This window comes from Entelurus aequoreus, linkage group LG15 (genome assembly GCF_033978785.1).
Source record: "Entelurus aequoreus isolate RoL-2023_Sb linkage group LG15, RoL_Eaeq_v1.1, whole genome shotgun sequence".
Taxonomy (NCBI): domain Eukaryota; kingdom Metazoa; phylum Chordata; class Actinopteri; order Syngnathiformes; family Syngnathidae; genus Entelurus; species Entelurus aequoreus.
This window is the reverse complement of record NC_084745.1, coordinates 18,890,561-18,902,628: the sequence shown is the minus strand read 5'-3', so window position 1 is coordinate 18,902,628 and position 12,068 is coordinate 18,890,561. Positions and strand designations below refer to the sequence as shown.

General features: G+C 39.2%; 1 protein-coding gene across 4 annotated transcripts in view; it reads right to left on the bottom strand.

Annotated features, from left to right (window-relative positions):
* Nucleotides 1–4,346: 4,346 nt before the first annotated feature.
* The window catches only part of gpr158a (G protein-coupled receptor 158a), a 188,240-nt gene continuing 180,518 nt past the window's right edge, over nt 4,347–12,068 (bottom strand). For all 4 annotated transcript variants that reach the window (XM_062020954.1, XM_062020958.1, XM_062020956.1 and 1 more), the window contains one exon: nt 4,347–9,476. In XM_062020954.1, coding sequence (XP_061876938.1) covers nt 7,956–9,476 — 1,521 coding nt within the window. In that variant the 3' untranslated portion in view covers nt 4,347–7,955. The remainder of the gene's footprint in view (nt 9,477–12,068) is intronic.

Here is a 12,068-nt window from a genome sequence, read left to right as displayed (position 1 = left end):
AGTGGTTTTCTGGTGTGTTCCTGAGCCCATGTGGTGATATCCTTTACACAGTCAGTTTTTGATGCAGTACCGCCTAAGGGACTGAAGGTCCGTAATATCATCGCTTACGTGCAGTGATTTCTCCAGATAATCGGAACCTTTTGATGATATTACGAACCGTAGATGGTGAAATCCCTAAATTCCTTGCAAAAGCTTGTTGAGAAATGTTGCTCTTAAACTGTTCAACAATTTGCTCATGCATTTGTTCACAAAATGGTGACCCTCCCCCATCCTTGTTTGTGAATGACTGAGCATTTCATGTAAGCTGCTTTTATACCCAACCATGGCACCCACCTGTTCCCAATTAGACTGTTCACCTGTGGGATGTTCCAAATAAGTGTTTGATGAGCATTCCTGAACTTTCTCAGACTTTTTTGCCACTTGTGCCAGTTTTTTTGCAGCATGTTGCAGGCATCAAATTCCATATGCACTAATATTTGCAAAAAATAACAAAGTTTTCCAGGATCAACATTAAGTATCTTGTCTTTGCAGTCTATTCAATTGAATATAGGTTGAAAAGGATTTGCAAATCATTGTATTCTGTTTTTATTTACGATTTACACAACGTGCCAACTTCACTGGTTTTGGGGTTTGTATAAGTATAGTTATACAAATGGAATTTAATATTACTAATAACAATACAATGAGAGCTTTAAACGTGTTAACATTCTCAATGGGTTTAAAATTAGATTGGCAGATAAAGTACAATTCATTGTAACATAACGTGTATTTGGTGTTATTTTGAAATATTTAATCAATATCCAATATATTTCAAAATAAATGTGTTCAACTGCCAACAAAGGTGCAGGAAATGCAATGTATTGTTGTAAATATTATGAACGCAATCTCCATGCTCAAGGTGCATAAAATACACAATAATCTATTGTACAGCACAACTTGGCTCATTGCTCAATCATTGCACTGGTACTGATTTTAACCATGTCATTTGTACAAGGTAGCTGCAGGGTCAAAAACTTTAGCCTCTGCTGGCTAACACACTTTTAGTGCTTACAAAACACTGAACTTTCCCACCAGGTGACCCTTGTCTTTGTGACTCAACACACGCACACACACACACACACTCACACGCATGCACTACATGTAAGAGGGATGAGTCACTACCCGTGTGTGTGTGTGTGTGTGTGTGTGTGTGTGTGTGTGTGTGTGTGTGTGTGTGTGTGTGTGTGTGTGCGTGCAACCCCGTGTGCCAGCATCCAACAGCTGAAGGATATAAATATGAGCAGACATGTCGGCTGTACCGTGAAGGACTACAAAGATGTCCGCCGCCACTGCAGTCAAAGTCACACACTACAAGAAAGAGATAAAAAAAAGATGGTTAATATCTATCCAAGTGCGTTTAATTCTAATAAATGTCTTATCCTTGGTTACTTCCCTGAAGAAGCAGCAGACGTATTGATCTTGTGGATTCTCAAAAAGGCTCCAGAAGCGCTAACTGAAATCAATGCTAACGTCTTTTAGAGCACGCTGCCATGTTGTTCTAAAATGAGGTTCGTTATTATCTTTTATGGAATTACATGCTGTAACCGCTTCTTTTGAGCCTCTTTTCTTTGTCCTTCTTCCCATTTTGAGCACGAGTGGCCGACTGCACTCCATCAAAGTGGAGGACAAAAAAGCAATAATAGGGTGTTAGTATGAAACGTTAGCAGAGCATGGAACAGCGCTAATGCTGCATTCAAGACCGTGGGACAATTTAGAACTGGGCTGTCCAAACTTTTTCCAATAAAACATTGAAGGATGCGGGGGCCACTTTGATACATTATGTAGATTAAAGATACTAAGACCAATGCAATATACGCTAAAATATCTGAACACAGCATCCATAGCTTAGCTTTATGTTAACGGTTACGCGGCATATTCGTCGAAATTTTGCACTAAATTCTAGATTTTATGAACATTTTCAACTGTTAAAATGGCTCAATAAACTAAAAATACCAATACTACAGTAGTACTGGCCACTAGAGGAGGCCAAAACAATCAGACCGCGCTATTCAGTGTAAGGTTAGCATGCTTTGCAGCCGAATGCCTTAGGCCAGGGGTCCCCAAACTACGGCCGTGGGCCGGATCCGGCCCACCAGCGTCCAAAATCCGGCCCACAGGAAGTTTGAGTTTGAGTTTGAGTTTATTTCGAACATGCAAGCATACAACATGATACATCACAATTTCCAGTTTCTCTTTTCAACATGTTCGAAAAGGAGTAGGAAGAAGCAGAGCTTATTTAATCCTACCCCTTTTCTTTACATAACAGTTGCTAAAACTTTTTGTTCACTTCCTGTTCACAATTTATTCACAATAAACTCCATAAGTAATCACAATAAAAATAAATAAATAAATAATAGTAATAATTTAATAATAATAATTGGTGAAGTAAGTCATATTTCATATGATGAGATAAGTAAGATTACTTTAAGCATGAATGAATGGATGGATGAAATAAATTGACAATGTTTGTCATGGTTCTTCTACTTTGTACTTTGTAAACACTTTAAGTTTGAAGAGTTTCTTGAAGTGGATCATATTAGTACATTGTTTGATTGCTTTGCTTAATCCATTCCATAATTTAATTCCATATACTGATATACTGAAGGCCTAAAGTGTTGTACGTGCATACAAATGTTTTAAATTACGTTTTTCTCTAAGATTATATTTCTCCTCTTTTTTTGAGAAGAATTGTTGTATATTCTTGGGTAGCAGGTTATAGTTTGCTTTGTGCATAATTTTAGCTGTTTGCAAATTCACTATGTCATGGAATTTCAGTATTTTTGATTCAATAAATAAAGGGTTTGTATGTTCTCTATATCCAACATTATGTATTATTCTAACTGATCTTTTTTGTAACACCGTTAGTGAATGAAGTGTACTTTTGTAGTTATTTCCCCATATTTCTACACAGTAACTCAGATATGGTAACACTAGCGAGCAGTAGAGAATATGAAGTGATTTTTGGTCTGGAACATGTTTTGCTTTATTCATTATTGATGTGTTTCTCACTACTTTATGTTGTATATTTTTTACATGAGATTTCCCAAGTTTAAAAAAAAAAAAAAAAAAAAAAAAGTTTTTATTTTTATATCTTATTTAAAAAAAATCTATTCTTTCTAATCCATTTTATACCGCTCGTTACTCTCGGTGTCTCCTAGCCGCTCAGGCAAATCATATTGTCTAAAAATGCATTTTTCCATCAATAACGTGACATCCTCGCGCTCTGAATATATATATATATATATATATATATATATATATATATATATATATATATATATATATATATATATATATATATATATATATATATATATATATATATATATATAGCTCGGCCCCCGGCCCAATTTTTTTAACCCAATGCAGCACCCCGAGTCAAAAAGTCTGGGGACCCCTGCCTTAGGCTCATCTAACTTGGCGCTTGACTGCTCACTATTAGCATGCTAGCGTTATACATACCTTTGGCCATTAAAAGCCAGTAATTTCCAGAAGTTAGCTCACCTTCTGAGTAGCCTCTGATGATTTACTACTGGTTTCTAATGTTGTAAAAATGTGTAGAATAAATATTACATTACAACATTTCTGTCAACGAATATTTGCTACAGTAGGCTATTATAGCTAATATAGACACTTACGTCATGTGTTGCCTTCATTATAAGACTTATATATGGCTTTTCATTTTTTGCAGATTAGTTTTTTGTACTTTTGGTCCAATATGGCTCTTTCAACGTTTTGGGTTGCCGACCCCTGATCTAGTGGTACACCCTAAAATCACTTGATTTATTTTAAAATTTTTTATTTTCCTGTATTCAAACACAGTGTTACCGTTTGGACTGTGTGTAATGTAACATTGGCCAAAAATATTAAATATACTTGTTAGATAAAAACTCTGCCTCGTTTTTAATGAATACTTAGGCCTACAACGCTATGACTGTATTTTAATGTTGGATAGCTAAGTTTTTTCTGAGGTGGTACTTGGTGAAAAAAGTTTAAAAACCACTGTACCAGCTTATTGTAGTCGTCGGCCATGTTTTTTGATGTACTTATTCGTTAGTTTTGTTGGTTTTCAGAGGCAATTTCTACTTACTTTGTAATGTTAGTTCCTTTAAGGTGAAAGCCTGAGACATTTTATTTTTGGCACATCTTTTTTTATATTTTGCTCCTTTTCTTGGTCTGTGTCCAAAACAAGCAGCCGTAAAAGGATTTCGGGACGCTGGCCAAGACACTTTAAAGTGGCGGTGACACGCAAGGCTTTTAAGGCAGCACGAGGAGGAAGTGGAGGTCGGGGTGCAGGCAGATACTTTTCATAGAAATATTTATTGCAGAGGAGGTATCTTTTATGTACATGCTATCACAATGTAACACAATAGAAATCTACCAAATATATGGATGCTATAAGCTTTGTCATAGAGCAATACAGTGGCTTAAAGAGACACAATCACTCACTATACAACTTGTAACGGTCCATTACATCTTTTTTTTTCTCGTTTGTTCTATCGAGGGCAGTGAAACATCGGTCCGACTAATTTCTGGAATTCATGCAGAAGCCACAAGATTTACGACGTTACAGCATTGAATAGTAGTAGTAGTAGTAGTAGTAGTAGTAGTAGTAGTAGTAGTAGTAGTAATAGTAGTAATAGGAGGGGTAGTAGCAAAGGTTTGATTGACAGCACGGTTCTGAGGTCTGATTGGTGGACGAGGAGTGTCAGTGATTGGTGGACAGAGGACGACGCAGACATTGTGGTACACGTCCATGGTGTAAAAATAGAAAACATTGCAGTATTATTATGGTCTGTCATGCTCCACTAGGAATGTCATGAGCCAAAGAGATGTTTGTTTTTCTAGGTGCCAAAATTAAATCAATAAAAAGCCAATAAAATATGAACGAATGGATTTAAATGTGAAAACCTATTAAAACTGGCAAATTGTGAGCTCCTTAATAATGATAAAATCTTTAATAATTATACTTTTTTGTACATTCATTAAGGGTGCTGAAAAACATAGATTCACATCGATTCTTATTTATTTCGATTTTAAACGGATTCAATATTTTAAAAAAATCAATACAAAAAAAATACAAAAAAGAAAAAAAAAAAAGTATTAAGAATCAATTTTTTTTTTTTAATCCTCGCTATTGTAACCTGTAACCTGTTTTGGAAGGTTGTACTATAATTTGTATTTTATCCAAATAGCCATTTTTATTTATTTTGATTCTAAATGGATTTTTACTTTTCAAAAATCAGTTACTATATATAAATTCGAAAAAATAAATAAATAAATACAGTATATATGATAATTTTTTAAAGAATCTACTTTTAAAAATACATAGCTTGCTATTGTAGCCTGTAGCCTGTTTTGAAACGTTCTATTATAATTTTTATACCAAATAATATATTGCCAAAATTGATTCCGAATCGAATAGTCACACCAGGAATCGGAATTGAATTGTGAGTTGTTGTAACATTCACATCCTTATTTGTTGAAAAAAACAAACAAACAAAAAACGATAAAGAATAAAAACATTTTTTTAAGTATATATTTTCAAAAATATTGTAACCTGTTTTAAAAGGTTTTATTATACATTTTATACCAAATATAAAATGTATAATGGAGAATGGATTTGAAACAAGATCGATTCTGAATCGAATCGTCACCCCGAGAATCAAAATTAAATTAATTAAATTAAACTTGTTATAGGATTCTCATCCTTATTCTTTGTAATAATAAATACAAAATAATAATACATTATTCACATGGTAGTATATCTTTGTCTAACACACTTATCAAATAGCATGTCGATTGAACAATAAAATGGTCAAAAATGTTAATTAAAAGTGTAAAATAATTTGTTAAATTGTCCATGGGTAAAATTGTGAAATAAGATTTATATTCATTTAATCAAAAATGCATTTATTAAATAACTGATTTACATTTTTCATGACCTAATATTATTTTAAAATATATTTAATTGCATATTATTTCCTGATGAAATGTCATATTTTAATGGCTTTATATTAATTTTATTTTGCAACCAAAATCGCCTGTAGTTTTGGCACCGGAATGTTTGTTTTTGGGAATATTTCTTGCCATGCATTCTTTTTCTTTTTTTAATAAAACACTCTGAATTCCAACCAGTTCATGTTGGAATGACAGATTTAATCCAAGCAAATAAAGATAATAATTACAAATGTCTGATTTAAGACCGTTTTTCCCAGCAAGGACAACAAAGGCTACTTGTTTATAAAACATACAGCTAATTAGTTATCGTCAGGGCAGTAAAATTCAACGTGGCAGTGCTTCCTAAGACTCTAATTTAAAAATCAGAAACCCTTTAATACTAATGCCGGATACTTTCTGGACTCTCATGGGTTGAAAACTAAAAGTAAATTTGATTAGCTCGAACGCTGACGTATAGCGACATCGATTACGACGAAGTGGACAATCACAAATAATCAGTGACGACATTCAGTGACGACGTTCGCGCACAAGACATTGTCAACGGTAGCTGTCGTCGGGTTATTGTTCAACTTTGACTACACGGACTGAGCGCGTGACGAGCAGTAACGACATTTCGATACAAAACGTGGCACAAAGCAAAACCTTTGGAAGGTTTTAGTTCTATCAGTCACCGCTAAGTCGAAACCTGCTACTGCTAGCAATGCTACATTTTCAACACAGAAACGTGAAAAAGAAAGAAAAAACGGGGGGAAGATTCTCATTAAATTCCTCCTAAGTTAACTTTTGTTATCGCAGTGGAATAGAGATTTGCGATTTGAAAGCTGTGTTTTTGGTTTTAGATGATTTAGCAGGGTTGCTAGGCTAATGCTAACACAAGCTAACTGTGAAGTTTATTACAAGACTGGACTCGGGATCTGTACTTTTTACAGTAGATCCTTGCTTTTCAAGGGGTTTACACCAATAAAAAAGCCTGTTTTTGATACTCTTGACCAGGGTTTCCCAAAATAAAAATAAAATTCAATGTAGGTCAATTTATATATGCAAGCTAATAAACTATCTGAACAAAACATCCACATCTTTGCGTTATTGGTAACCTAACCTGATTAAAATATTTAATTTCTTCTTATCATTATTTTGCCAACTAAAACCTTTTTAAGGGCTTTAAAACTCAAAAACTTACCATATCTTGCAAGAGTCAAGGACCATATACAGAAAGACGCACAGATCATCGGCCATTTTGGTTTTCAGGTCCCATTTTGGGGGAGTTTGGGAATTAGTGAATAGCCTGGAATCTACTGTATGTAAAACACAAAGTAACACAACAACTGTTGACAATAAAGGGTTGTGTAATGTTTAGCATAATTACGGGCTGCCGCGCACGCTGCTTTTATATTATTCACTTTTGTAGACGTAAGACGAGACTATGCTTACTTACTTATACTCAGGCACATACAGTACGTCTTCCGCCGCAGACTCGGAGGACTACAATTAAATCGATCTCGAAAAAGGAGCAGAGGAAGGTGTGAAGATGAAGAGAAGCGCGTCGTCTGCTAATGGAGTTGGCTAAAGTGCTTCAGACTGATTTCCTCACTGAGAAGTTTGTCCTTCTCGGTTGCCGTATTCTTTGGCTTTTGCTTCAGCGTCCTTCTCTTTCTTTCCCATAATGTGACTGCTAATTGAATGACAAGGCTGAATCAAAAGTTGCATAATTAGTCTAAGATTTGTCCCAGGTTGTACCTGTAGTCAAGTGGAATGCTCATCATCGTCATCATCTTAGCGGCCATCTTGTTTTTTTTGTGTGTGTAAAATCTGTCAAAATGACCCGAACCAAAAAGCTCATAAAGGAAGGCAACTTTGTGGAACTGAATTTCATCCGAGTCACCGACTGCTAGGAAAATGTAAGATTGAAGTGTATTCCAAAAAAAGACACAAACAGCGAGAGCGTCAGCAGAGTGTCACGCATTCTTGTCCTCAAAGTCCCAGGGACAGACATCGGCCGTCTTTGGGACTGGGCCAGCATTGAGAGCGCTCCTCCTCCCTGCAGAAGATTTGTCTTTTTTATCTGACGTGTCCTCGAAGTCCCACGGACAGACTTCAGCCTTCTTGGCTTTGACGGCTCCGACGTTGGCACTCTTCCGCTTCTCCACGGCCGCCACCTCCTGATGGCTGTCCACATCCCAGGGACAAACCTCGGCTAATCTCGGCTGGCTCTCGGATGGTTTACTCTTGTCCTTCGCTTTTGTTCTACTTTTCTCCTCCTTGTTGTCTTTTGACGTATCCTTCTCTCTCTCAAGTGTTCTCCTTTTTGAAGGGGACTCCTTGGGTTTGGAGCTCCGATGAGGGCTCTCGGTGTTGGGGGATGCAGGGTTGTCCCGGGGACAGACTTCAGCTTTGGAAGAAGTGTTCCTGGCTTCCGGAGACGAGGCGCCTTTTCTCTGCTTGGCTGCCGGACAAGTCTCTGTGGTCTCGCCATAGTCCCACGGGCAGACGTCTTCTCTGTTGGTCTTCGCAGCTTGCGTTGACGTTTCCACCTGGTTAGTGTCCTCCCAGGGACACACCTCTTCTCGAGGTGTCCTCTGCTTGACGCCGGACGGAGACGAATCTGTGACTTTCTGCTTTTGGGACTTTCCTCCCTTGGTGCTCCCCCCGTGCACGGTGGTGGTCTCCTTGGGCGCAATGGACACATGCTTTTGGATCTTGTGTTCCGAAGGCGTCGGGACGTCCTCCACCTCCCAGGGACACACCTCGGACAGATCGTACAGATCCTTTTCCTTGACTGGATCGGTTCTGCCTTTAGTGGCGTTCACCACTTCTGCAGCGCTCTTGGGTTTCTTATTGCCGTCCTCAGCATTTTGAGTCTTCCCTGTCAAACCTAGCGTCTTCTCCTTGGCGGTGGCGATGACGCTGAGGGACTTCTGCAGCATTGATGCGCGAGGATGAAGGGGCTTCTTGTTGGCGGTGAGGTTGTGGGCGCTAGCCGACTTGCAGACCAGCGGCATCGACTCGGTGGACTCGCTCGGTGCGCCGAGGTTCTCGCTGGATTTCTTCTTGACCAGCTTCTTCCCCATCAAGGTGTCCATGAGGGAGCCGTCAGCCACCATCACCTCCATCTTGTCTGTGGCGGAGCTGCTGGAGTCCTCGCTCTGATCGCGGACGTGGTCGTAGCTACTGTGAGACTTCTTCAGGGAGAACATCTTGTTCTTCAGCGTCTCCTCCTTGACAGGCTTCATCGTCTGATCAAACAGGTTCTTCTTTAGCACGCAGATGCTGTTCCGGTTTCCGGTGTGTTCCCCGACGTCCTTTTCCTCCCGACTGCATTGGCGGTGCACAGATTCCGGAATCTCCGTAAAGCGCCGCATGAGCGAACGACCGAGACCTTTCTTGGAGCTGCGCTTCTTCTGGAGATGAGGGTTGTTGGCCAGCATCTTCTTCCTCTTGTAGATCTCCAGCTGGGAGTAGAGCTTCTTCAGCTCCTCCTACGGAAGAAAGCGGTCGTCAGTCGCTACTTCCTGTAGAAGAGCCGTACGACTAAAAACCAAAAAAGCAGACATTCTACTGCACATGCGCAACAGAGGTGACACGTGACTACAAACAGTCGTCCAACGATGCACTACAGAATATCGCATGCGTGCTGAAAAGAAAAAGCAAAGACGACAACAGTTTTAGACAAAAGGAAACAGATTGTATTCAGTGTTAGGTCTGAAACAGCCTCCGAGCCTGCAGTATCTCACCAAAGTGAGGACAACTAAAGGGACAATGCCAAAAAAGTAGTACTTTAGTGTAGTCAGTGTAGTGGAACCTCCATTTACGAACCCCTCAATATACAAAGTTTTCGATAGACTCAACGAAAGTATGCTTTGTTGTACAAACCTCGTCCCAATATAAAAACAATTCATCCACCCATTGTGTGCCTGCAGCGCAGCCATTTTGTGCCAGGCAGCACATCCATTGCAGACGGGCTTATCCACCTCTGTGCTCATTCAGTGGTGTTGTTAGCTACGGTGCTAATTGCTACTTTTAAGTGAGTTTTTTTGCCTTTTTTTTTAGTTTTGCAAGATCAATACGAGTTCAAAAAAAGCAATGGAGAAGCGCTGTGCGGTTTGAAACATTCAGGAAGTATTCACAATGTTAGTGCCACTGCCTAATCTTTCCCAACAAGGTATAGTGGATGTTATTTTTTTTATTCAGAATAATTTTGGCAACCTGGTTGTTAAAGTTAAAGAGTTTTGTCATTTCAATCTGTGAGTGCACCACAGGGCTAGTGACAGTGTGTGTGCGTGTCGGCAGTGCGGCTACAAATGAGTACTGCTGTTGTTTTGGCTTTGTATGTAGTAGAAAGTTGATCCACCACACTCTTCTTGTGTACACACTTTTACAAAAACTTGGACTTTTGTCAAGGTTGAAAAACATTATTCATCTTTTGTTATGGAAAAATGTGAATAAATATACAAACTTTTTTATTTACGAACCCTGTTCAAGGACTAATTAAGTTCTTAAATCGAGGTTCCACTGTATAGATTTTTTATCCACTGACAACGCAAGGTAATTGTGTCAGGCGTCATAGTCTAGAGCCGCAATGCGGTACATTGAGGTGAAACATGAAATACAACATGTGTTGTTTCATGTGTTGTTACATGTGTTGTTTTTTTCCTCTTGAGTTTAATGAGGAATAGCTGCAAGTAGGTTTTGGGATGGTACCAATATGGTACCAATATATTGATACCAGTATCAACGGTAACAATTTTCTGCACATTTGTGTGTGTTTATATGGTAATAAATATTCATTTGGTTAATAATAAAATACATTTTTTATTCAACATTTAAACGGGGATAGCAGATCCATTCTATGTGTCATACTTGATCATTTTGCGATATTGCCATATTTTTGCTGAAAGGATTTAGTAGAGAACATCGACGATAAAGTTCGCAACTTTTGGTCGTTGATAAAAAAGCCTTGCCTGTACCGGAAGTAGCGTGACGTCACATGTTGAAGGGCTCCTCACATTTGCACATTGTTTACACCAGCAGCGAGAGAGATTCGGACCGAGAAAGCGACGATTACCCCATTAATTTGAGCCAGGATGAAAGATTTGTGGATGAGGAAAGTGAGAGTGAAGGATTAGAGTGCAGGACGCATCTTTTTTCGCTCTGACCGTAACTTAGGTACAAGGGCTCATTGGATTCCACACTCTCTCCTTTTTCTATTGTGGATCACGGATTTGTATTTTAAACCACCTCGGATACTATATCCTTTTGAAAATGAGAGTCGAGAACGCGAAATGGACATTCACAGTGACTTTTATCTCCACGACAATACATCGGCGAAGCACTTTAGCTACGGAGCTAACGTGATAGCATCGTGCTTAAATGCAGATAGAAACAAAAGAAATAAGCTCCTGACTGGAAGGATAGACAGAAGATCAACAATACTACCAAACCCTGGACCTGTAACCACACGGTTAATGCTGTACCGCCTGGCGAAGCCTAGCAATGCTGTTGCTAACGACGCCATTGAAGCTAACTTAGCTACGGGACCTCGACAGAGCTATGCTAAAAACATTAGCTCTCCACCTACGCCATCCCTCATCTGCTCATCAACACCTGTGCTCACCTGCGTTCCAGCGATCGACGGCGCGACGAAGGACTTCACCACGATGAGACGGAGGAAGTCAACCCAGACAGGCGAGGACAGCGGCGCGGCGGCGGACGGCGTTGTAGCTTTCGACGACACCCCGGCCGCCATCAGAGTCGGCAAGAAACATATATTTCCCCAAAATTACTTACGTGACATGCACATAGCGGCACGCACGTACGGGCAAGCGATCAAATGTTTGGAAGCCAAAGCTGTACTCACGGTAGCGCGTCTGCTATCCAACTCAAAGTCCTCCTGGTTGTGTTGCTGTAGCCATCCGCTAATACACCGATCCCACCTACAGCTTTCTTCTTTGCAGTCTCCATTGTTAATTGAACAAATTGCAAAAGATTCACCAACACAGATGTCCAGAATACTGTGGAATTATGTGGTGAAAACATACGACTTAAGCTGGCCACCGTGCTATTCCAAAATG